This window comes from Phyllobates terribilis, unplaced genomic scaffold (assembly GCF_046119375.1).
Source record: "Phyllobates terribilis strain yellow unplaced genomic scaffold, ASM4611937v1 Scaffold_8__6_contigs__length_399053987, whole genome shotgun sequence".
NCBI classification, from domain to species: domain Eukaryota; kingdom Metazoa; phylum Chordata; class Amphibia; order Anura; family Dendrobatidae; genus Phyllobates; species Phyllobates terribilis.
Window position 1 is genome coordinate 27,828,787 of NW_027362768.1, and position 27,383 is coordinate 27,856,169.

Genomic DNA, 27,383 nt, shown 5'->3' on the forward strand with positions numbered 1-27,383 from the left:
GTGGAGTCGGAGAGTCTGTGTCCATTTTGGTGGAGTCGGTATAAAATATATAATAAATTAGGTACAGTAGTTCAATGCAGTTTGTGGGGAATATTTTTTTCATAAGAATTTGGGAAAGTTATGAAATGTCCTATAAATGTCTGCCCTATTCCTATCTAAGGGTCTAGACTTTTAGCTGAGATGAATCTGTGCTGCAGTAAATTTATTACTTAAACATGAGCCATGTATGAGGGAGTCTGTGTCGTGGAAATTGAGCAGTCGGAGGTTTGACTTACCGACTCCACAGCCCTGGTACACAGGGTCATTTGGTGCATCTGAGCATGCTTGTCTGACAGCATTACCAGTATGTTTCATTGCCACATATGGTTAATTTCGTCCGGACAGAAATACAGAATACTTTATAATTTTGAGAATAGCCTTTAAAATCCTAAAACTATATATCAAAAGTTATTGTCCTGCCCCACAAGGAGACCAAACTGCACAATGGACAGTACAATGCACCTCTCCATGCACAATGTCAGATCCTTGTAGCTACAGGTAAATGATTATTATTGTAAAACCAAGGATCTATGAGCTCACAAAAGAATATAAAAAAACAACTGAAGTTAAAGGGAATCTGTCACCCCCTGAAACTTATCTGACCTCTAATATGGGCATACAGGTGATAGGTATAGATTTACATTTCAACCTGTATGCCTCATATTATATGTCTATTTGCTGTGAAATTTGTTTTTATTCAAAAAGATTTCTTGATGCCTTCCAGGCCAGGGGACAGGAATAAATCCCCGCCGCCTGTGTTAATTACAATGTTTCCCCCTCCCCTGCATATCACAGTGCCCGGATTTGGCTGCTGCAACTGCACATCACAGGACACTGTGACATGCAGGGGAGGGGGGCAACATTGTAATTCACACAGGAGGCAGGGATTTCTTCCAGTCCCCAACAAATCAGAAACCTGATTGAATAAAATCAAATATCACAGCCTCAAGACCTTTAATATGAGGCATACAGGTACGTATAGATTTACATTTCTATGACCTGTATGCCCATATTAGAGGTCTGATAAGTGCCAGGGGGTGACAGATTCCCTTTAAGCAATGGTGACATGTACATTAGTACAGCTGTTATATTATGTTAGTAAAGTGATTAATATAAAATAAATGTCTGTACCTTCTGCTTTACTGTCTGAATCTGGGAAAATAGATGTTCACAAAACCGTGGTATAATTCCTAGTTCTTCACCAAAACCCATCATACTGCAAAAAAGAAGAGTCATCAACCACAAATAAACGTCAAGCACATTTTTAGTTCAAGATCGTTCTAGTTGTGACCTCAAACGATGATTAAATCGGCAGTAAAATTATCTATGCCAATCATTTTTTAAAGAGTATAAGCGATGAACAGAGGCGAGCGGCAGCCGCAGGTGTCGCTCCCTCTTAATTACTTATACATCCGAAGGCGGGGACAGTGACGCCAGCGCTGATTGGGCGTCGGGGTCACGTGACATAACCTCATGTGAGCCCGGGGAGAGCCAGCGCAAACACCGCTGGAACAGCACCGGCATGGGAGGGGAGTAGAAGTGTTATTTTAACGGGGGCAAACATTCAGAGTCAGAAGGGGTTGTCTTAGTAGTGGACAACCCCTTATAAAAAACTGCTGGAAAACTACAGCGAAAAAAACAACCATGTATATAGCACGGCATGTGAATGTACCCTACTTTGCTGGACCCCTTTATTGCGCAGCAGCACACCGATAAACCTGCCCCACAATGCTCAGGTCCTACATACGTATAGGATTTTCCAGATCCAGTCTGACCATAGGCGAACAGGCAGGTGTTGTATCCCAGCAGCGACCAGTCTAACAACGGAGCAGCCAGCTTCTCGTACACTTTTTCTTGACTTGCATAATTGGGATCAGATTTTTCAAAGGACGAAAAGGAGAAATCATAGAGAAAGCTGTGGTTTTGCTTGGAGTCTGGATATTGTATGATGGTTTCCTGCCCATTTATGAAGACAACCTGAGCGGCCTTCTCATTCATTTCCCTGGAAGAGTAATCAATATTTCAGGAGAGTAAAAAGGTGAAAAAAAATCACTTACATTAAACTTTACCAGCTGGTAGAGTAAACTGAGCTTAAAGTGACTGTCCACATATTCAAACTTATCACCTATCCACAGTAGAAGTGATAAATATGTGAGGATGAGGGTTCGACTGCTGGGACCCTCAGTAATGAAGAGAACAAGGGAGGTGGGTAAGGGAGAACAACACTATGGTCACACATTGCTCTAGCAAGAAGAGTCCTAAATAGGGAATGATAAAGGGAACCTGTCAGTACGATCCACTCTCCTAAGCTGTCTATATGGGCATGTAGGTCATAGGAAGCTGAATACCATGATACCTAGTTATCTGTGATACGACGTCTTATTCCAGAAGAATACACATTTTAGTTATATGTAAATGAGCTGTTGAGAATTTTGGGCCAGAATCTGCTCTAGAGATTATTGTAAATTAAAGGGAATCTATCACCCCCTGGAAGTTATCTGACCTCTACTATGGGCATACAGGTGATAGAAATGTAAATCTATACCTACCCGTATGCCTCATATTAGAGGTCTGTTTGCTGTGAAATGTCTTTTTATTCAGTCAAATTTCTGATTCTGTGGAGCCAGGGCCTGGAAGAAGTCCCCGCCTACTTTGTGAATTATAATGTTTCCCTCCTCCCCTGCATGTCACAGTGCGCTGTGATGGGCAGTTGCAGCAGCCAAATCCAGGCACTGTGACATGCAGGGGAGGGGGGGGGGAACATTGTAATTACCACAGGAGGTGGGATTTCTTCCAGGCCCCGGGACTGGAACACATCAGAAACTTGTAGGAATAAAAAGACATTTCAAAGCAACACATCTCTAATATGAGACATACAGGTAGGTATAGATTTACATTTCTATCACCTGTATGCCCATATTAGAGGACATACAAGTGCCAGTGGGTGACAGATTCCCTTTAAAATGAGTGTTATCAGTGTGAGACATGTAATGTCTGACAGTCGGCTCTCCTGAGCTACATCTCTCACACTAGTAATGCCCCTTTTATTTATAATAATCTCTGGAGGCAGATCTCATGCAGATCAGTGTCCAGCCCAGTCAGGAACAGCTCATTTACATATAAGAAAAATGTGAATTTCTCTGGAATAAGATATCAGATCGCAGATATGAAGGTGTAACTTTATTCAGATTCCTATGACCTACATGCCCATATAAATGGCTTAGGAGGGGTGATCCCACTGACAGGTTGCCCTAAATGGAGTCAGTCACTCCTAAAATGTATTTTAAATGGGCTATACAGTGTTGTAGGGAACTTAGCCCCAATAAGAATCATACTATTACTGACCTGTTACTGGTATAGTGCCTGAGAAAATAACTTTAAAATTCATATGCAAATGAGGAGGCTTTGGTGCACCCTTGGTGTGGCCAACAGTTTGGTGCACCCTATGCTTCCTCATTTGTATATTGGGGGTCTTCCCTCAGTTATGATTGACAATGCATGAAAAGGAACACCGCAGCGCCATACATTGTTTAGTGGCCACTGCTGGTACTGCACTTTAGATAAGGTGCAGACGCATACATCACCAATGGAGATCAAAAGGACACACCTGAGTGTGAACAGGAGCTATGGCAATATTCAACAAACACAGAAAGTGTTCATATAACAAGATCAGAGGCCGCCATACCTGAGCGAGCGCAGACATGTCTCCTCCGCAGTTAGGATTCTTATAGCATTTACTGGTTTTTACATTTTTCACTCCAAGAGCACACAGACTGAGAAATTGATTGAAGGATCAGTTTGTGGTTTTACTTAATGCTTCACAATGGAAATAAGATAATGACACTGCTCTACACATTTTTCATTTCAGGATTTTTTAAAAAAGAAAAAGATATAAAAAGGAACTCCCTTGTGGAAAAAGAATAAGAACCTTAAAGGGGTTTTCTGGGTAAAACAAGTTATCACCTATTCCTGATCAATGGGTGTCCTACCCCTGGGACCTGCACTGATCAGCAGATCAGGAAACTTAACCCCATTACAAGATGGTGCGGCAGGTCGGATGTCCGAAGACTGCTTTATTTATTCTCTATGTAGTATCCGGAAAAAGCCAAGCACAGCGCTGAGCAGCTCCATACTAAATGAATGGTGCACAGGTCAAGCGTATGAACAGCATCTCCATTCTTACGGGGTTTAAAGCTCCCCGTTCCGCTGATCAGTGCAGGTCTATTACCTATCCCAGGTCCCTTCACCTATGGATAGGCAAAAACATGCCTTCACCGGACAGCCCTTTTAAATTTCCATTGTGACTTGTGTGATGCTCACAATGTGCGGTGGGTGATCTACTTACCTGCCACTAAATGGTCTGACTCTCACTGCTACAGTCACTGCACAGTTTTCTGCCTTGTGGCAATCATCCACTGTGGTAGCATGATGACTACTACTCTCATCTTTTCTATGCAGAGCCTCAGATGGAAAGCTTGCTTCCCGAGTCTTTTCACCCAGGCCAACCATAGAAGACAACTTTTTGTGGGCCACCGGTAATGTTCCTACTGGACGTTTTGGTGTGACCGCCGGGCTTTTTATTTCACGAGTTGATGCTGATCTCATCAGACCTGAGGTCCCACTCTTTGGTGTTTTTTGGTTCTCCAGATTTCCATTTCTTGCACCTGGTGTCCTAGTGAAGTCTTGGCCAAAACTGCGCACATTTTGCACGTTTTTGTCAGAATCATTTCCCTTTGTGTTCTTCAAGCTTTGAAACTTTCCGTGATCTGATGATCCATTCACGTGCGGATTTGCAGCTCTATGGCTAATGAAGAGAGATTTAGGATGGAATGGTTTTCCGTTTACATTGGTCAGTTTAGTCTTTAATTCGGTCCGACCGGAGGAATCATTGGTGCTAGTCACTGATGGTGTTGGCTTGGACTTGTCAGTTGACTTTACATCTTTCTCCAGATCATCCTTTTCAATGGATCCAGTTCTAGGCCGCCTCTGTAAAGTCAAACGCTTTTCCAGCTCATCCCGCTGAATGACATCCTTGTCCTGACACGGCTGCTCCATGTGAGGAGAACTCTTCACCATAGTCTCCCTGCGCTGCAGCTTTAGATTTCCAGGAGATCGGACATTGTTACAAGCAGAAATGACGTACGTTCTGTTTATTTCTTTGCTATTAGCAGGGTGGCAAACTTTATGTGACATTTCTTTACAGTTTTAACACCACTTAGTAGGAAAAATTCACTAAAGTTTAATCACGTCTTCAAGAAGGTGAAAGCTCCGTCATCGGGTCTGAAAAGTTATCCATTGGATGCACTGGGCGCCATCGTCCTGAAAGAAAGAAAATAATACTTAGTGATCAAACATGAATTTATACTTTATGGATTATTGCTGGAACACTCTGTGATCTGCTGGTATCGCCTGGTTTCTGCCTGGTACATGAAAGGGCAAAATACTGGAGATTGCGGATTAGAGTGTTTAATGTGTTGGAACCACATCAATCTTAAAGATAGGTCATCAATAGTGTTGAGCGAGCACTAAAATGCTTGGGTGCTTGAAGCTCGGGCCGAGCTCACTGTGATACTCGGGTGCTCGACCCGAGCAACGAGCCCAATGTTAGTCTATGGGAGACCCGAGCATTTTTGCGGCGGCACCCCTGGCAGTCTGTAGAAAGCCTAACAAGTGCCCAAAACGATAGTGACAGTGCTCAAAAGACATGGGGGCAGCATGGGGATCGCCCCTGGAAGCATTTCTGACCCCCAGTTCACTGCTGTCAACAACGTGGTCAGAGGTATTAAGCCACTTTTACGGGCTCACAATAAAACATTCAAAAACGAAACAAACTGCTTTCCTGTGAAATATGTTAAGGAAAATCCTTTCCAGGGTAAAGACTTGTGTATAAGGTAAAATAAATAACCAAAAACAAAAATACTTCTCCACACCTTGGGCTATGTTCACAAGTAGCATTTTTCATGCGTTTTTGCACTTTTGTATTGCTTTCAACCGTGACAAATGCATTCACCGGGAAACGTCATTTTAACATTTTACAACCTTATCTGCCCATGTGCTGTGTGACACATGCATAAAGTGCTGAAAAGACATGGGAACAGCATGGGGAAGACTCCTGGAAGCATCTCTGACTCCCAGGTCACTGCCTAAAAGTGTGCCCATCAGAAGTGATCCTTGCCGCAGGCTGCAATACCATACTGCTAACTTTCACTTGAAATGGGGCCTTTTAGTTTGGAGGAGGCCGAAGCTGGCCACTACCTCACGGCTGCTTCGGCAGCGAGGTATCCATACTCAGTCCCCAGCCGCCTGGGGGCGGCCGGGTGTCCATAAACTGACCCCAGCCGCCCCTATTTCTCCTGTCACCTTCCCCCACACTTTTCCTAGCCTGGCCTGCTTTAGGGCAGCATTGGACGAGCCCACCAGAGAACCAGACTCCTCCGGTGGGCCCTGGCTTCTCCATCAGGGGAGTTGAGAGTGCCAAGGTGAGGAGCATGATGATGATGATAGAAGTTAGCATCTGCTTTGTTTTCTTTCAATGCAAGCGTAAGTGTGCAGCCTGCCACCCACCCACCACCAGGCTGCAATGCCATACTGCTAGCTTGCACTTGAAATGGGGCCTTTTAGTTTGGAGTAGGCCGAAGCTGGCCACTACCTCATGGCTGCTTCGGCGGCCTGGTATCCAAACTCAGTCCCCAGCCGCCCGGCGGCCGGGTGTCCACACTCTGTCCCCAGCCGCCAGGGAGCGGCCGGATGTCCATAATCGGTCCCCAGCCGCCCCGCGGCCGGGTGTCCACACACGGTCCCCAACCACCTGGGGGCGGCCGGGTGTCCATAAACGGTCCCCAGCCGCCCCTATTTCTCCTGTCACCTTCCCACACACTTTTCTTAGCCTGGCCTGCTTTAGGGCAGCATTGGACGAGCCCACCAGAGAACCAGACTCCTCCGGTGGGCCCTGGCTTCTCCATCAGGGGAGTTGAGAGTGCCAAGGTGAGGAGCATGATGATGATGATAGCAGTTAGCATCTACTTTGTTTTCTTGGAATGCAAACGCATGTATGTAGTAGCGGCTAGGCCTGAGGTGGTCAGCGTTTTGGCGCATATCCTACCTCCTCCGAGGGTTGCTGGATGTTTTCCTGCTACTATCCCAGTTCTATGACTCCTGTTAAAACAAAGCTTCAGGTGATAAATGATGGATGAGGTGGTGGCAAAGGAGAAAGAGCAGGAGGAACAGGGACCATTCACATCAATATCAGGCCAGTCAACCACACATGTCTTGTAGGGTATGTTTCTGTACCAAAAGGAGCGGTTCGGCTACACAGTTATAGGGCATACAGTGAGTGCAATGCCTACCAAAAATTTAGAGGCACTCCAATGCCCCTTGGAAGTGACATGGAGGTCAGAGGGCCTTAACTAAACCATTTTTTCCATTTATAGCAACTGGGTCTCCTGTGCACTGTTGGCCTAAGCAGTGAATGGAAGGCTTTCCAAAAATTATGATGAACTGCAATGCCCCTTGAAACAGACGTGGATTACAGCGTACTAAAAACCTTCTACCCATTATTGGGGAGTGGGTCTCCCTTAGTGTTCGCCTATGCATTGAAAAGCAAAAGCTGACTAAAATTAGGAACTGCCCGTTGGAAGAGTCGTGGAGGTCGCAGTAGCTTAACAAGACGGTTTGAATGCCCCTTGGAAAAGTGGTGGAGGTCACAGTAGCTTAACAAGACGGTTTTAATGCCCCTTGGAAGAGACGTGGAGGTCCCAGTAGCTTAACAAGACGGTTTTAATGCCCCTTACAAGAGCCATACATTACAGCATCTTAAAAACATTATTCCCATTATTGAGGAGTGGGTCTCCCATAGTCTTTGCTTATGCCTTCCAAGCAAAAGCTGCCAAAAATTAGGAGGAAATGCAATGCCCATTCGAAGAGTCGTGGAGGTTAGAGTTAACTAAAAACAACATTTCAATGCCCCTTGGAAGAGCTGTGGAGTTCAGAGTGGTTTAACAAGATGCTTTTAATGCCCCTCGGAAGAGACGTGGAGGTCCCAGTAGCTTAACAAGACGGTTTTAATACCCCTTGGAAAAGTGGTGGAGGTCACAGTAGCTTAACAAGACGGTTTTAATGCCCCTCGGAAGAGACGTGGAGGTCACAGTAGCTTAACAAGACTGTTTTAATGCCCCTTGGAAAAGTGGTGGAGGTCGCAGTAGCTTAACAAGACGGTTTTAATGCCCCTTACAGGAGCCATACAGTACAGCATCTTAAAAATATTATTACCATTATTGGGGAGTGGGTCTCCCACAGTCTTTGCTTATGCCTTCCAAGCAAAAGCTGACAAAAATAAGGACAGAGGAACTTTCAATAATGGCAACATGGACCACGGTCACCCTGGTGGTATAGTGGTGGTGGAGGCTGAGGATAAGGAGAAAAACATAAAACAGCCGAAATGAGGAAGCGTATACCCATGTGTGGGTGTGAAGCGGTGCATGGGAATACACCTCCCGAAATAACACAGTGAATTTGACTTTATGTTACTCTGCTGTCATTTGGTGGTGATGAGAAGTCTGGCCCAATCCAGCCCTTGTTCATTTTGATAAGGGTCAGCTTGTCAGCATTGTCAGTTGACAGGCGAGTGCGCTTATCAGTTATAATTCCCCCAGCGGCACTAAAAACACGCTCCGATAACACGCTAGCGGCAAGGCAGGCCAGGACCTCCAAGGAGTACAGAGCGAGTTCAATCCAAGTGTCCAGCTTGGATACCCAATAATTAAAAGGCACAGAGGAATCACGGAGGACGCTGGTACGGTCGGCAAGGTACTCCCTCACCATCTTTTGAAACTTTCCACTCCTTGTGAGAGTACCCCGCGCCTCAGGGTCAGTCCGAAGGGAGGGTCTGAGAAAACTGTCCCAGAACGTTGACAGTGTTCCCCTGCCTCTGCTGGATTGGAGTTGCGTCTATCTCGCATGTACGCCTTGGTTGGGCAACGAACTGTGACCTCTGCCGCTAGCGTGTTCAGATGGGAATTTTTTTTAACAGTTCTGCAGCAAGGGCCTTCTGGTACTGCCCCATTTTTGTAGACCTCTCCACCTCAGGAATAAGAGAGTGAAAGTTCTCCTTGTAGCGGGGGTCTAAAAGTGTCACCAACCAGTAATGACTGTCAGCCAACATTTTGACAAGGCGAGGGTCACGGTTAAGGCAGCGTAACATAAAGTCAGCCATGCGTGCCAGACTGGTAACGGGCAAGACTTCCGTGTCCTCACCAAGATGACGACTGACCATACTCTCCTCCTCCTCCTCCCCCCTGTCCTCAGGCCACCCACGCTGAACCGACGGTATGACAGTTGTACAGGTACTACCGTCTACAGCGCATGATACAAGCTCCTGTTCTTCCTCCTCCTCTCCCTCATTGTCCCACAATGCATGTTGGGATGAGATGAGGCTGGGCTGTGTGTAATCGACCGCTACGGCTTCTTGATCCATCTCATCATACTCTGGCTGCAATGCCTCCTCTTTAATTCTCTACAGAGAGCGTTGCAAAAGACAGACAAGTGGAATGCTGACGCTAATGATGGCGTCATCGCCACTCACCATCTTGGCGGACTCCTCAAAGTTTGTCAAGATGGTACATATGTCAGACATCCAGGTCCACTCCTGAGGTCTTATGTGTGGAGTCTGACCTGAATATCGACGGCCTTGTTGCAGCTGGTACTCCACAACTGCTCTCTTCTGCTCACAAATCCTTTGCAACATGTGAACGGTAGAGTTCCAACGTGTGGGGACATCACACACCAGTCGGTGTGACGGAAGCTGCAAACGCTGCTGCAACACAGCAAGGGCGGTGGAAGCTGTAGCCGACTTGCGAAAATGAGCAGACAGGCGGCGTACTTTTACGAGCATATCTGGCAACTCGGGGTAGGATTTAAGAAACCGCTGAACCAAGAGGTTAAGCACATGAGCCAGGCATGGTACGTGTGTGATCTCGCCTCGCCTCAGAGCCGCCACCAGGTTACGGCCATTGTCACACACGACCATGCCTGGATGTAGGTTCAGCGGTCTCAGCCACAGACCTGCCTGCTCTTTCACAGCTGTCCACAACTCACAAGCAGTGTGAGGTTTATCACCTAAGCTTATGAGTTTCAGCACAGCCTGTTGCCGCTTGGCGGAGGCAGTACTGCAGTGCTTCCAGCTTGTAACTGATGTGGTGATATCTGAGATGGAGGCTGAACATGAGGAGGAGGAGGAGGATGATGCGCAGGAGCTGTACACTGTGGGGGCAACTCTGACTGACATAGGGCCCGCAATCCTCGGTGTGGGGAGGATGTGTTCCGTCCCAAGGTCTGACTGGGTCCCGGCTTCCACTATGTGTCCCTGGCCACAAGCACTTGTCCACGTGTCCGCTGTCAGGTGGACTCTCCCAGTAACTGCGTTGTTGAGGGCACGGCAGATGTTTTGGGACACGTGCTTGTGTAGTGCGGGGATGGCACACCGGGCAAAATAGTGTCGGCTGGGGACCGAGTACCGAGGGACGGCCACCGCCATAAGGTTGCGGAAGGATTCCGTCTCCACCAGCCTAAAAGGCAGCATTTCCAAAGCAAGCAGTCGAAAATTGTGCGAATTTAGGACTGTGGCCTGTGGGGCGTTGGGTGCGAATTTCTGCTTTCGTTCAAAGGTCTGGGATATGGACAAATGAACGCTGCCGTGGGACGTGGACGTTGATGCTGTTTCTTGAGAAACTGCCATAACAAGTGAAGACTGAGAGGAGGGGGCATCTTTGCATGCAGTATGGACAGGGGATTGCCTTGCACACACAACAGGGGGTTCTATTGTACGCACAACAGCGGAAGAAGAAGTGGTGACACCCGCTGACACTGGTCATGGACCCTGGGGTTCGCCCCACAAAGTCGGGTGCTTTGCTGCCATGTGCCTGATCATACTGGTGGTGGTCAGGCTGGTAGTTTTGTCACCCCTGCTGATGCTGGCATGGCAGCTGGTACAAATGGCCTTTTTGGGGTTATCAGCAGAGTCTTTAAAAAAATTCCAGACTCTGGAAGACCTACAGGTTGTACTGGCAACGTCCATTGTGTTGGTGTTACGGGGAACTGTTGCCTGCCTTCTGTGTGCGGCCACCACACTGCTTCTGCCTGCCTGTTGGGGTACTCTGCCTCCCTCACCCTGTGTGCTGCTGGCCTCACTCTGCATGTCCTCCTGCCACGTTGGGTCAGTTACTAGATCATCCACCACCTCCTCCTCTTCCACTTGCGCACCACGATCCTCCTCCTCACTTCCTGGCAATTGTGTCTCGTCATCGTCCACCTCTTGTGACAAATTGCCAGCGTCGACTTCCTGTGGCCGTGGCTGTTCAAATATTTGGGCATCGCTACATGGGATCTCCTCTTCCACCACTTCAAGCGGAGCAGGCGAGGGGCACAAATATGGAAATGGACCAGTGAACAGCTCTTTAGAGTGTCCAAGTGTGGGATCAGTTGCTGTCTGACGACACTCGGCATGGTGGGAGGAAGGAGCATCAGGGTGAGGAGGAGTATGCGGTCGAGACTCACGGCTACTAAGATTTGACCGTGTGGAAGACAGACCGGAGGTGGTGGTGGTGCCCAGGTAACTGGAAGTATTATCTGCTATCCAATTAATAACCTGTTCACACTGATCAGTTCGCAATACTGGTGTTGTTCTGTGCTTCCCTAGTAATTCGGTCAAGAAGAGGGAGCGAGAAGATGTGGCTGTTGGTTGTGGCACATTTTCACCTTGGCCACGGCCCCCGTCCTCTGCATGCACCATCACCAGAACGTCCAGTTCCACGTCCCTTGCCACGCACCTTGCCCATAGTAAATGAAGTAAAATAGCTTACACTCGCACTATCAATCACAAAAGGGTAATAAAAAGGAGATTAGAACCATGGAAGAGGAAAACCACAGTTCTATTTCTCTGGCCTACACCCGACTCTTTAAACAATCTGAACAATCAGGGAGAAACTATTACTGTTTTTCTTTACGGAAAAAATACCAAAAGCTGAATAATAGAGATTTTTTACCGTGGAATGGCAAAACCACAGTTATTGTTTACTGGGGTACACCAGACAATTTTAAATAGATACATTTGCGGCTGAACAGTGAGCAACACACTGAAACAGTTTTTTTTTTTTTTTTAGGTAAAAATGGCCCAAAAGTGGATAATACAGAGGTTTGAACCGTGGAACTGCAAAACCACACTTCTATTTCTCTGGCCTACACCAGACTATTTTCAACAGATATATTTGTGCCTGAACAATCAGGAGACACTATTACTGTTTTTCTTTACGGCAAAAAATGCCAAAAACAGGATAATAGAGATTTTTCACAATGGAACGGCAAAACCACAGTTATAATTTACTGGTGTATACCAGAGTTTTTTAAATAGATATAATTGCGGCTGAACAATGAGCGACACACTCAAACTGTTTTTTTTTTAAGGTAAAAAAATATATACTTGTGTCTGAACTGTCACAGACACACTTTTTTTTTGGGGGGGGGACACCAAAAGGTTAATAAGATGGGTATTTGTACAGTGTGAAGGAGGGGAAAAAAAAGGGGATTTAGATGAAAAAAAAAGGATTTTTCCTGGAGCTAAGTCCAGCAATTTCAGCAACAGGAGCACACAGGACTGTAATGCAGCATTTGCTGGTATAACCACTGCGTCTCCTATACAGCCTGCCTGCCTGCCTGCCTGATATCTGGGATGGATATTAGTCCTGAGAAGGACCGTTTGTTTGATCTGGCAGCCTTTACAGACCCTACACTAACTATTTTGCAGTATATATTTCTCCGTAAATCAGCAGCGCTGTCCCTACACTGTCTGATCCCAGCCGTCTGTGTCCAAGATGGCGGCGCCCGGTTTTAAATACTCGAGGTGACGCTGTGCGGCCAGCCAATCAATGTAAAGCCCACAACCAACATGGCTGCGGTATTACAGTGACTGGCAGGCAATCCCTGCATGTTCATTGGCTCTGTAAAGAGCGCCAAACATGCAGGGCGGAGACCCAAGCTCCCGCCCGAGTAACCCGGAAATGATCGGTGCTCGCCGAACATCCCGAGTAGCGTGATGCTCGGGTGAGTACCGAGCAGTGTCGAGCATGTTCGCTCAACAATAGTCATCAATAATAATAAAAAAGTAGTGAACAACCCCATTTACATAGATGTCTTAAACCTGATGAGGCTGGTGTACTTACTTTTACAAATCCAAACCATTAAAATCTTGGCATTACCAAGACCATTGTAATACTAGGCAAGAAAACTTTCAAAAAATTATCATATAGACATTCATGGACATAGATTTTCAAAGCAAGTACATTAGCATTATCAGGGCTACAAGATCAATTTAATAATGTATGCAGTTTGTGAAACATAGTGACAGGCCACCTTAACTTTGAAACCTAAAAGAACTAAGTCACTGAATTATTCGCAAAGATTTCACAACCTGCATAGATCTTGTAGGACTAATGAGGAAGCTGTCCACAAATGGCTATATAAATTTCTGAAAGTTTTCTTGCAGAGTCAAAAGGAATCTGTCAGCAGGCTTTTGCTACCTCATCTGAGAGCAGCGTAATGTAGGCAAAGAGAAGCTGACTTCAACGATGCATCACTTAGATTACAGGGTGCAGCGGTTCTCACACAGAGCTCTTATATTTAGCTTCCTCAGCTCTGCTGCATTGCTAACCCCGCCCACACCAGGTTCTGTATGTACATTGTCTGAGCTTATCACAGGAGGGGACGCAGCCGGACAAGTGCCAAATAGTCACAGCAATGATAATCACCAGGTGATAAAACCTCCAGTGTAAGTAAACAACAGCACACAGCCTGATAAGTGACATCATTGAATTCAGTGTTTTAACCTTTACCTCATGCTGTTCTCAGATTACATAGCACAAACCTGCTGAAAGATTCCCTTTAACAATGGTTTGTTTTTATTGAAAACTTATCCTTCAGATATGTGGGATTCTGACACATGTATCACAGTTACTTCTTAGATCAGGGGTCCTCAACTCATGGCTCTGCTGTGTGGGTTTCCACTATCTGCCAGCTCGGCACATTAGTGCCATGCAAACATGAGAAAGTGGCGCCTCGAAGAGGCTGTAGCATAGCAGGGCTGGAGCTGCCTCCTCCTCCTTGCTGGTGATGTCATCCTCAAAGTGCAGATGCCTCTGCGGTCTCCTCCTAGATTATTTTATTATGCATTGCTTACATAGCACCATAATATTCTGCAGCTCTTTACATACATCATTGCTGTCCCCATTAGGGCTCACAATCTAAATTCCCTATCAGTATGTCTTTGGAGAGTGGGAAGAAACAGGAGAACCCTGGAGGAAACCCACAAAAACACGGGGAGAACATACAAACTCATTATAGATGTTGGCCTTGTGTTTCCAGTGTGATCCAGAGAAAATAAATCACATGACCCAGAAGAGGACCGGCACGGTGCTGGAAACTAGGGAAGACGGCGATCAGTGAGTATATTAATGCACTTATGTAGCGCCCCGAGGGTTCGGCTGCTACAGGGGTATTGCACCTCAACCAGAGGTGTGATATTCCACTCCCAGGTAAGGATGGAGTGTGGACCAGGGCTCAGTTAGCTGCATACACACACACCCCATTTCCGGGGGGGACAGCTCGCAGGTGCTCCCATTAGGCAGGCACAACTGACTGTGTCCCTGGCTGGAGTGGGGAGGGGGGAGGAAAACCCAGTGATGTAGGAGCAGAAGGGGACGGTTTCTGGAGCATAAGAAGGAGCTCATTGGTTGCAAGTCACCTGAGCTCAGACACAGTGAAGCAGATAAAAGGTGGGGGCCATCTTAGGAGAGGAGTGAGTTGAGAGAGAGAAGGAGTTCAGCCAGAGAGGGCTGACAGGGAGCTGTGGCTCAGCCTGAGCTCAGCTCCACGAGGCAGGCCTAGGGTGAAAGCCGGAGCCAGAAGGGAGAAGGAGAAGGAAGGAAGATAGGTGGAGAGAAAGAGGAGTAGAAAGGCTCCAGAAACAAGAAGGCAGAAGGGACCCTAAGAACCCACGAGATATCGGGTGAAGGGTCAGGCAGAATAAGGGTACCGGATTCCCAAGTTGGTGGAGGTAAATTATCCCTCAGCCAAAGACCGGAGGTCGGGATCATCTATTGGTGCGACCCCCTGCTACACCCACTAGGAAGGCACCACATAGGGTCAGGGAAACCGGCGACAGGTTTCACCAAGAGAAGGCCCGAGGCAGCTGGACAGAAGTGTGGTCACTGGTGGGGCACGAGAGGCCAGAGAATGGCACAGGACCCCCTTCTGTCCTTACTCCTGAATTGCCTGGGGGTTGACCGAGCTCCTCACCTGGTGGACGCAGCACGGCTTGGACAGTCATTCCCTGCAGAAGTGACTCGGATAACAACTGTGAGTAAAAGACCCTGGACTGCATCACTGACTGCGTGATTTATGCTGCGCCTGCACCATCACCCCCAGCATCCTATCAAGCTGCCCTGAGGCTACACTCCTCCCGTGGGGAGTTATACTATCTCTGCTGCACGCACCATCAGCCTCAGTGGACTGCCTTGCAGCGGCTGTTATAATAGCCGCAATCCACGGGTGGAGTAGTCGGACATTTCCTAGCTCTAAATATAGACTGCCACAGCATTTGGTCTGACCACCCTGAGCCACGGGACCGGGTCGCCACTACTACCCCCAACATTGCACTGAAGCCCGGTTCCGAGTGCCCCACGGCCCAGGGGGCGAGTCAGCTTTTGGCGTAGTCGACAGGATTGTGACCAACCCGCCACAAACGGGTATTGCGTGCCTGGAAAGAGACCGTTTCACTGTATTAAAGATGGTGCCCGTCCCAGAAGAACGGACGCCATAATGTGCGCGCCAAAAGACAACAGGAAGCCACCTCCCATCATGGGCCAGGTCCCAGAATGGCGCCAAAGAAGGAGCCCACCCCCAACAGCCATGAGTGCGGCTGTAGAGATGTCCATCAAGGTGAGGGGGCTGCCCCTGAGAGTGATTGTCAGCAGATTGCCCCAGGACCACCCCCAACAGGGGCGGAAAGAGAAGAAAACTGCGGGGCAGGGTGTGGTTTGGATCAGTATCGCCAGACCACACCCAGAGATGGGCAGGAGCGTCAACTCCAGCACCCTGGCAAGCGGCCTGCTGCAGGCCGAGGCGGCCCCGTACAGCCTCACGGAGCTGATGGCTCAGCTCCCCGCAGAAGACCCTGAGTTCCTGCGGACTGCGCTGGAGGAGCTGGACCGGAGGATGGTCCGAGCGCAGAGGGACGTCATCGCCAGATGGAAGGAAGAGATGGCCCGGCGGGTCATGACCCGGCAGCAAGAGACACTGCCAGCACCTGACCGCGCGCCTGCCCCCGAGGACAGAGAGAGGAGACCGGAGGCCGACGACGACGCTGCAGAGGAGGCAAGTAAGGCGGACGCCCCTGCCCCGGGTCCTGACACCGTAGCCTTACCCCTGGATCCCGCCGCAGCTTCCACGCTCCCGCCGCAAACACCTAGGCCGCAAGCCACGAGCACCGTCGCTGAACCACGCCCCCTGTCGTGCCCCCTGACCCCGGGTGCGGTAGGAAGCGGCCTGCTACAGGCCCGGAGCGCAGGGGAGAAGGCACGAGTCCGCCGAAACCCCCATGCAGCACGCGGTCTTAAAACAGCTGGGACCGTGGTGAAGTTCCACCAGGAGAAAGGGTGGGGGTTCATTCGGGACTCTGCCACCGCCGTAGACATCCATGTTGACAGGAGGGATGTGGAGGGTCACCTGCCAGCGGGTCACCCGAAGCGGGAGTTGTACTCGGGAGACCGGGTAATATACACCCGACATCGAGGCCTAAAAGGGTGGTACGCCCTCAATGTTCAGACAGTGGAGGAGGAGCAGTATCAAGAGCATTGCTGCCCAGAGGACCCGGACGGGTCTGAAGATCAGTATGAGGAGGAGGAGGGAGCAGCAGGAGGATACCGCTACTGATGAGCAAGTGTGTATAAGGAACTGTTTTTTGTTGCCGCGTTGGGACTGTTGCCCGTTCAAAAATTAACCCCCGAGTCACCTGGCTGAGGACTGAGAGCAGCCACCCCCACTCTTATCTGGTTGAGGACTGAGAGCAGCCAATCCCCCAAGTATTGAATTTGAAAGTTTGCACCGTGCAGGATGGTCTGGACAATTGATCCCCACAGAGACTGTGACCAGTTCAAGAAAAGACTGCGCCGTTGAATTACTGCTGATAATGTTTATGGTCTTTGATAGCTAGTGCCAGTAACATTAAAAGAGAAAACTTGCCTCCCATAAAGGGATGAGTTATAACGGTTATAGTCTTATATATGGATGCATTCTAAAAATTTTGCATGTTTTTGAGTTGTCTTTTGCTTTGTTCCAGCCCGAGGACGTGCTGTGGTTTACCAGGGGGAAATGTAGCGCCCCGAGGGTTCGGCTGCTACAGGGGTATTGCACCTCAACCAAAGGTGTGATATTCCACTCCCAGGTAAGGATGGAGTATGGACCAGGGCTCAGTTAGCTGCATACACACACACCCCATTTCCGGGGGACAGCTCGCAGGTGCTCCCATTTATGCAGGCACAACTGACTATGTCCCTGGCTGGAGTGGGGAGGGGGGAGGAAAACCCAGTGATGTAGGAGCAGAAGGGGACGGTTTCTGGAGCATAAGAAGGAGCTCATTGGTTGCAGGTCACCTGAGCTCAGACACAGTGAAGCAGATAAAAGGTGGGGGCCATCTTAGGAGGGAGTTCAGTGAGTTGAGAGAGAGAAGGAGTTCAGCCAGAGAGGGCTGACAGGGAGCTGTGGCTCAGCCTGAGCTCAGCTCCACGAGGCAGGCCTAGGGTGAAGGCCGGAGCCAGAAGGGAGAAGGAGAAGGAAAGAAGAAAGGTGGAGAGAAAGAGGAGTAGAAAGGCTCCAGAAACAAGAAGGCAGAAGGGACCCTAAGAACCCACGAGATAACGGGTGAAGGGTCAGGCAGAATAAGGGTACCGGATTCCCAAGTTGGTGGAGGTAAATTATCCCTCAGCCAAAGACCGGAAGTCGGGATCATATATTGGTGCGACCCCCTGCTACACCCACTAGGAAGGCACCACATAGGGTTAGGGAAAACGGCGACAGGTTTCACCAAGAGAAGGCCCGAGGCAGCTGGACAGAAGTGTGGTCACTGGTGGGGCACGAGAGGCCAGAGAAAGGACAGAAGGGGGTCCTGTGCCATACTCCTGAATTGCCTGGGGGTTGACCGAGCTCCTCACCTGGTGGACGCAGCACGGCTTGGGCAGTCATTCCCTGCAGAAGTGACTCGGATAACAACTGTGAGTAAAAGACCCTGGACTGCATCACTGACTCTGTGATTTATGCTGCGCCTGCACCATCAGCCCCAGCATCCTATCACGCTGCCCTGAGGCTACATTCCTCCCGTGGGGAGTTATACTATCTCTGCTGCACGCACCATAAGCCTCAGTTGACTGCCTTGCAGCGGCGGTTATAATAGCCGCAATCCACGGGTGGTGTAGTCGGACATTTCCTAGCTCTAAATATAAACTGCCACAGCATTTGGTCTGACCACCCTGAGCCACGGGATCGGGTTGCCACTACTACCCCCAACATTGCACTGAAGCCCGGTTCCAAGTGCCGCACGGCCCAGGGGGCGAGTCACTTACACTACATTACACACACATTTATACAGATTTAAGTAATAAAATAATTATTGGGAGTGATTTTTAAGCTGGAGCGCAATATGCTGCCGCGGAGCTCTGCCTTATAGGGGCTACAGTACGTTGTGTGTGGTTTAACAAAGATATTAAATATAATTGCATAATTAAGAATATTTAAAGGGATTATCCAACGAAAATAAGTCATGTCCTATGAGAACATGTGTGGGGGTCCATCCACTGGGACCCGTATCGCTCGGCAGAAGAGGAAAATTTTATCCCCTATAATGGAGTGGCAATGTGCATGCGGGTTTTCCCACAAAGAAAAGTTCATTTTAATCAATAGATCTTGGAATAATAATAACTTCCACAATTGGATGGGTTTAAATAAAATGTTCCTGAGCTGAGATAATCTTATAAATGTGCCCCTGCTGTGTACTGTGTAATAGCTGTGTCTGACTGTACAGGAACATGGTCTGATCATACCACATCTCCTGGGCAGGGGAGGAAGCAAAAGAATATACAGACAGGACAGCAGGGGATCACAGCTGAGTCTTTCTTTGAAGTAAAACATTGTTTAAAAACAGGCAGTGAAATGTTTAACCTCACAGTAAGAATCAGCTGTGATCCCGTAGTGTAATGTCTGTATACTCTTTTGCTTCCTCCCCGGCCAGGATCTGTGGTATGATCAGACCGTGTCCCTGCACAGTCAGATACAGCCATTACACAGTACACAGCAGGGGCACATTTATAAGATTATCTCAGCATAGGGACATTTTATTTAACCTCTTAAGGACCGAGCCACTTTGTAGGTTAAAGAAGTTGTCCACTACTTTGACATTGATGCCCTATCCACAGAATAGGGCATCAATGTATGATCGGCCGGGGTCCCGCATGCGGCACCCCCGCCGATCAGCTGTTATCGGTGCCGGCTGCCACGGGCTGGAAGTGCTTACCTGCGCTGCTTGGCCGTCAAGTTGTAGTGGCCGCCGCAGTGTACTGCACATCCGCCTCTTATTCAATTGAATAAGAGGCGGATGTGCAGTACACTGCGGCGGCCACTACAACTTGACGGCCAAGCAGCGCAGGTAAGCACTTCCAGCCCGCGGCAGCCGGCACCGATAACAGCTGATCGGCGGGGGTGCCGCGTGCGGGAACCCGGCCAATCATACAAAGTAGTCATATCAAAGTAGTGGACAACTTCTTTAATGACCAAGCCTCATTTTTTAAATTTGACCACTGTCACTTTATGAGGCAATAACTCTGGAGCACTTCAACAGATCCCACTGATTCTGAGACAGTTTTTTCGTGACATATTGTACTTCATGATAGTGGTAGAAGTTTTTCAATAAGACTTGCGTTTATTTGTGAAAAAATTGGAAATTTGGCAAAAGTTTTGAAAATTTCACAATTTTAAAAATTTGAATTTTTATGCCCTTAAATCAGAGAGATATGTCACACAAAATAGTTAATAAATAACATTTCCCACATGTCTACTTTACATCAGCACAATTTTTTAAACTATTTTTTTGTTAGGAAGTTATAAGGGTTACAAACTGACCAGCGATTTCTCATTTTTGCAACAAAATATTCAAAACCATTTTTTTTTAGGGACCACATCACATTTGAAGTGACTTTGAGGGATCTATATGACAGAAAATACCCAAAAGTGACACCATTCTAAAAACTGCACCCCTCAAGGTGCTCAAAACCACAAGCAAAAAGTTTATTAACCTTTCAGGTGCTTCACAGGAACTGAAGCAATGTAAAAGGAAAAAACTAACATTTAACTTTTTTTTCACAAATTTTACTTTAGACCCATGTTTTTTTTATTTTCACGAGGGTATCAGGAGAAAAATGGACCCGAAAATTTGTTGCGCAATTTCTCCTAAGTATGCCGATACCCCATATGTGGGGAAAAATCACTGTTTGAGCGCACAGCAGGGCTCAGAAAGGAAGGAGCACTGTGTGACTTTTTGAATGCAAAATTGGCTGGAATCGAGAGCAGACGCCATGTTGCATTTGGGGAGCCCCTGATGTGCCTAAACAGTGGACACAAGACCCCTCAAGGAACATATTTAGATATGTTGTGAACACCTTGAACCCCCAGGTGCTTCACAGAAGTTTATGACATAGAGCTGTGAAAATAAAAAATCAATTTTTTTCCACAAAAATGATCTTTTAGTCCCAAATTTTCCCAAGGGTAAGAGGAGAAAATGGACCTCAAAAGTTGTTGTGCAATTTCTCCTGAGCACGCCGATACACAATGTGTGGTGGAAAGCTATTTTTGAGGCACAGTGCAAAGCTCAGAAGGGAAGAAGCGCCATATTATAGTGCAGATTTTGCTGGAATGGTTTGAGGGTGTCATGTCACATTGGCAGAGCCCCTGAGGTGCCAGAAAAGCAGAATCATAAGAGACCCCATTTTACAAACTACACCTCTCAATGAATTCATCCTTGGGTGCAGTGATCATATTGACACCACAGGTGGGTCACAGAATTTTATACCATTGGGCAGTGAGGAAAAAATAATTACATTTATACAACAAGAATTTTGCTTTAGCCCCAGATTTTACATTTTCATATGGGGAAATTGGTAAAAAAAAATGGCACCAAAATGTGTCACACAATTTCTGCTGAACATGGCAATACCTCACATGTGGCTGTACAGTACTGCTTGACCACACGGTGAGACTCGGGAAGGACGGAGAACTATTTGCCTGCTGGAGCGCAGATTTTCCTAGAATATTTTGCGGACTCCATATACAGAGCCCCTACGTGCTAGAAGAGCAGAACCCCCCACCACTCAAGTGACCCCATTTTGGAAATCATACCCCTGCAACACAGGGTGGATGCTAAATGTGGTTTAGACATATTGTGGGGCTCAGAAGGGAGGGGGGATTTGAATTTGGGAGCGCTGAATTCCTTTTGGGGCGGGCGAGGAGCCATTTCGCTTTTTCAGAGCCTTTGTACCAAGGCTGTGGAGTCGGTAAGCCAAACCTCCGACTCCTCAATTTCCATGACACCAACTCCACGACTCCCTCATACATGGCTCATGTGTAAGTGATACATTTACTGTAGCACAGATTCATCTCAGCTAAAAGTCTAGACCCTTAGATCAGGAATAGGGCAGACATTTATAGGACATTTCATAACTTTCCCAAATTCTTATGAAAAAAATATTCCCCACAAACTGCATTGAACTACTGTACCCAATTTATTATATATTTTAGGAGTCGGTCCATTTTATACCGACTCCACAGCCCTGCTTTGTACTACCAGTAACGTGGAAGCCCCCTATATTTCCATTAACACATGACGGACCTGAGTGGGGGCTTTTTATGTGAAGCTTTTATTGGGAACATTTTACATAACATTTTGGATCACGTTTATCCTGCGATCTACGCTGAGCACTTACATCAGGGTTTCCATCCAATTCTCTGAGTGACGTGGTTCAGCTGAAACCCTCGAGGGATCCATTCCCTATAATGAGGCAGCAGAGTTACTCTGGACTCCGTCTGGCCTCTGTTCAGCGTTGTCCTTTTCAGAAGTGCACAAAACTGTGGCTGACGGCGCTTTTATCTAGGCCTAAAATGACGGACACCGCCGTCAGACGGCGTCCACAGTGCCTCCATCTGTCTCATTACAGGGAATCTTCCGCTGGGGGTTCCGTTTGAATCACGTAGTTCACAGATTTACACGGAAACCTCAGTGTAAGCGCTCAGCGCAGAGCCCAAGATAAATGTGAGCATATTGTGATCTTAGGGAGGCAGAATGAACAAATAAACAGAAGGTGAAGAATTGGTTTTATTTATTTTTTACGCCGTTCCTCGTGTGGTATAAGTGATTCGACGACTTTATTCTTCAGGTCGGTGTGACTACAGCTATACCACATTCATATCGCGTTATGATTGACAGCTGTCACACACTAAAAGACATTTTTTTTGCAAAAACTAGTTTTTGCATTGCCATATTTTGAGAGCTATAATTTTTCCATATTTTGGCTGACAGAGTCATGTGACGGCTTGTTTTTTGCGGGATGAGTTGACGTTTTTATTGGTACCATTTTCGGGCACATGACATTTTTTGATCGCTTTCTATTCCGATTTTTGGGTGGGAGAATAAACAAAAACCAACAATTCAGGAATTGATGTTTTTTTTTTATTATGCCGTTCCGCGTGTGGTAAAATTGATAAGGCAGCTTTATTCTTCTGGTCGGTACGATTATAGCGATACCTCATTTGTGTCATTTTTTTTAATGTTTTTGCATAAAAACTTTTATAGAAAAAATAATTATCTTTGCATCGCTTTATTCTGAGAGCTATAATTTTTTTATTTGTTGGCTGATGGAGCTGTATGGTGGCTTGTTTCTTGAGGAACAAGGTGACGTTTTCAGCGGTACCATTTTTACTTACATTCGTCTTTTTGATCGCGTTTTATTCCACTTTTTTCTGGCGGTATGATGTAAAGTCATAGATTCCCATATTTTTTTTTTTTTTTACGCTGTTCACTGAAGGGGTTAACTAGCATGACACATTTATAGATCGGGTCATTCCGGACGTGGTGATAATAAATGTGTACTTTTTTTGTTCATTTGTATTTATTTATTTTTTACACAAAAATGTGTATTTATTAGTGTAATATATTTTATTATTTTTTAACATTTTTTTTTTTATTTATTTTTTACTTTTTTCAAACATTTTTACTTAGTCCCTCTATGGGACTTTCACTTTTCTCCATCTTTCCACAGGTATAATGTATTGCAATGCACTAGACTCCAGTGCATTATACCTATAGTGAAAGCTCCTGAGACCATGCTGTGAACATGGTCTCAGAAGCTTTCAGTAGCTTGGTGACCTGTGGGTCGTCATGACAACTCCAGGTCGGGCCCCCCACGATGACAGCTGTCAGCAGTGAATTGTCACTGCGTGTTTACCCGCAGTGACAGTTCAAAGTCATGATGGGGATAACCCGTCATGGCAGGATGCTAGTTTGCGCACCATGACAGGTTATCCCCGTCATTGGGCGTTATGGGGTTAAATACATCCAATCGTGGAAGTTATTATTATTCCAAGATCTATTGATTAAAATTAACTTTTGTTCATGTGAAAACCCCTTTAACCATAGCTCCATTCATTCTCTATGAGAAAAAGCAGAGCATGGACAGAGCACTTAGTATGGCGCCTTCCGCTGAGAGATAAATGACCAGCAGGAGGCGCCATAACAAGTATAAACCACAACTTCCAGACACAGCAGCATAGGCTGCCACCAGCAGGAGATGGTGTAAAATAATAATAATAAAAATAATAGCATTACTTGTGGGTATCGGCACCAATCCTGCAGCGATGATGTCATAGCTACGGTCAAGTGACCACTGCAGACAATCACTGACCTCTGCACTGACACATTTGCATCATGTGACTGCTAGGCCCGTGATTGGCTGCAGCAGGGATATGTCTACTTGATAACAATCCCTGCTGTTACACAACGCTTGTAAAATCCCGACAACCCCCAACACTTCCCGGCAGGGTCAGGATCTCCGGTCACCGCTGCAGCGCCCTGATCGGGGCACACAGTATACACACAGTATACAGCCATGGCGTCCTGGGCACTTGCGCTGTAAGATAAAGCCGCACACCGCCGGCCGCTGTCACCCGTCCTGCACATAACCAGCCTGACTAGGGAAGCAGCGCAGCCCGGGCACCGGAGCGGGTTACCTCAGCTTTCAGCCGCAGCATTCTTCTACCGTCTTCCGTTTGCCAACAAACCAGTCATTTCGAATTCCCCTCTGTCCGCTCTGATTGGTTGAATGGCTGTCACGTCTTCCTTGTGACGTCATACCTTCCGTATTAGGAAGTTGAGCCCATGTCGGCCATTTTTGTTAGTGGACGCCGACCTGAGTTTAGCACGCGCATATGTGACGTGTAGAGACGCGGCCGGTCGTGCGGCTGCGCACACAGCGCTGAGGGTAGTCTGTGGTACACTGCACCGGCCTCCGGTTCTGGTTGGCGGTGGTTACAGACAGCCCTCTGCCCCATAGGCCTAATACAATGTACAACATCTGCCTTACACTGTCATTATTCTCCGCAGATCCTAAAGGGTTACACTGCTGATTAGTGGAGGGGTCAGGAGGAGACTTCAGGATTTGAAGAAATTTCTGCAGCGTTTCTGCATCTCCTTGGCAGGAAAAACGCTGCAGAAAAAACATGTTTTTTGATGCGTTTTAGTACATCATTGAATGCTTTTTGGAGCTAAATAAAGTTATTTGAAAAGGATCGTGGTACATTGCTTTTAACCCTTGGATTACCGGCAGAACTGGGGTGAGTATATTGGTTAATTTTAAGAATGTGTCAGTTGTATTTCAAATAAAGTGTTTGGTCTGTGTCTGTGTGTTCTTTAATTAGGTGTAATAATGAAAGGGTCTGATTGACACCTTATCATTACCAAACAAAAGAGCTAGGTGTCACTAATCCCATTCATGTAATTTCTGAGGCAGCTGTGAGCTGCTATTTTTAGACTAGAAAGGTGCTTTAGGCAAACATGATTCCTGGCTATTAATAAGAGTTCACAGTGTTTCGTTAGCCGCTACGTCCCCCCAATCAGCACTCAGCAGCGCTTTGGATGCAGCGTATTTTTGCTGCGTCCAAAACGAGGTGTTCTATTGCACTTTTGTTGTCGATACATGTGAATCCACCGCATGTAATGACACTTCACTCGGTCAAAATCTGCAGCGGAGACTTGCGTGTCCGGTACAAAAATTGACAGGTGAGTTTGAGTACGAGGCCATGATCAGGAGCCGCTGCATGTTTGACGCTGCGTGTTTATACAGCGTCAAACCTGCAGCATCCAGATGTTAAAGCATAGTGGATGGGATCTCTAGAAATCCCATGTCCACTATTCGTGCATCAGAGGCTGTGAATCACCTGTGGACACTGACCTGCGGCGTGTCTTTCAGGACAGCAGCATGTGAAATTCTCTTGCAGAGTTGCTAGTCTCCGCAACAGAAATTTGACCACTAGAAAGTATTAAATGCGGTAAATCCGCATGGTTCAGTGAACACGTGGATTTACCTGCGTTCAATAGAATGTAACGTTTTGGACGCAGCAAAATATGCGTCCAAAGCGCTGCAAAGTCTGAATCATGGGCACACAGCCTAAAATGTAATAAAAAAATGGCATGGGCTCCCGCGTCATTTTTATAACCAGCAGAGGGAAAGCCGACCACTGGGGGCTGATATTAGTAGCCGGGAAAGGGGCCATTAGCCAACAATATTCCCTCGCTATTCATAACAGTCCACAGCTGTTTGAATAGCCTTTACTGGCTAGATTACAGGGGGACCCCAGAAAAAACTTGACGTAGGGTCCACCTATAAAATCTAACCAGAAAAGGCTAAACAGACAGCTGTAGGCTGATATTAATAGCCAGGGAAGGGGCCATGAATAATAGGCCCCTCTGCGGCTAATAATATCACCCCTCAGCAGTCCCAGAAATGGCACATCCATAAGATGCGCCAAATCTGGCGCTTAGCCTCCGACTCTTCCCACTGCCCTGTAGCGGTGGCAGGGGGTAATGGGGTTGGGGTTCACATCAGCCTTGTATTGGCGGCTGACATGAAGCCCAGGTTAGTAATGGAGAGGATAGACGCCCCCATTACTAACCGCGTAGTAAAGTTTTCGCCGCTTTTTCAATAAAAGACAAGGCCAGAATAACAGTGTACTCTCCAACATTCAGCACAGTCTATTGCTGTAAACCAAAGGAAAGCAATTACTGCACAACCGTGGTATAAGACGACAGACACAGATGCTTGGGTGAAATCATTTTTTTTATTTTATTTTTTATTCACTGATGTCACTGCTGTAGAAGACAGCAATGTACACTGACAGGAGTGTAAAATCACTCCTGTCAGTGTACATGGCTCTGCTGCAGGAGTTAGGTCACTTGGGTTCATCAGCTAATCAGCCCAGTGACCTCCGCATCAGTGATAGGTGGGAACATTCTTGAGAATATTTCCACACAACACCGGTGCCGTAAAGTGAGGTCACATGAGCTCTCAGCTCCCATCAGTGTACCTCCGGCAGCCAGGACGATCACATCACCTCGGGACATCGCGAGGACAGGGGGGCGCCGGACAGGTGAGGATGGTGGGTTTTTTTTTGCTTTTTATTTTTTTTACACAGCGCGGAGCCCCGGCTCAGCTGAGGACACTAATTCTCCCCCTCAGCCGCGCAGCTCTCACTGTTATCAGCGGGAGCGGCGGTCGGATGATGAGAGTAGTAGTCCTCCCCATCCGACCTGGGTACCACTCTATGTGCATTTCTGAGGCGTTTTACCGCCCATTGATTTTAATTGAACCGCAGCAAATCCACAGGTATAAATATTATACCTGCGGATTTGCTGCGGTTCAATTAATGTCAATGGGTTGAAAACGCTGCAAAGAAAGGACATGCTGCGTTTTTAAACGCAATGCCAATCCTGAGCGGAAATTTCCGCATCATGTGCACAGCACATCAGGATTACCATTGCATTAGCTGGCAGACCTATTAACAAGCACTTTTGATGCATTTCCGCGTGGAAAAACCACCGCAAAAACGCATCAAAACGCTAAATGTGTAATTAACCTTAAGGGAATGCTGGCATTTTTGTAGCATTGGTTGTTGTTTCTTGAGCACTTGTTTCGAACCCTGGCATAAGT

The 27,383-nt window shown here is 47.1% G+C and overlaps 1 protein-coding gene across 1 annotated transcript in view; it reads right to left on the reverse strand.

Annotated features, from left to right (window-relative positions):
• Positions 1-24,522, reverse strand: part of KIF14 (kinesin family member 14) — a 97,185-nt gene extending 72,663 nt beyond the window's left edge. Inside the window, exons 1-4 of the mRNA XM_073642891.1 lie at positions 24,409-24,522; positions 4,385-5,358; positions 1,787-2,041; positions 1,171-1,255 (exon numbers count right to left, since the gene is read on the reverse strand). Of these exons, the coding sequence (XP_073498992.1) occupies positions 1,171-1,255; positions 1,787-2,041; positions 4,385-5,232 (1,188 nt within the window). The 5' untranslated portion in view covers positions 5,233-5,358; positions 24,409-24,522. The remainder of the gene's footprint in view (positions 1-1,170; positions 1,256-1,786; positions 2,042-4,384; positions 5,359-24,408) is intronic.
• Positions 24,523-27,383: the final 2,861 nt, after the last annotated feature.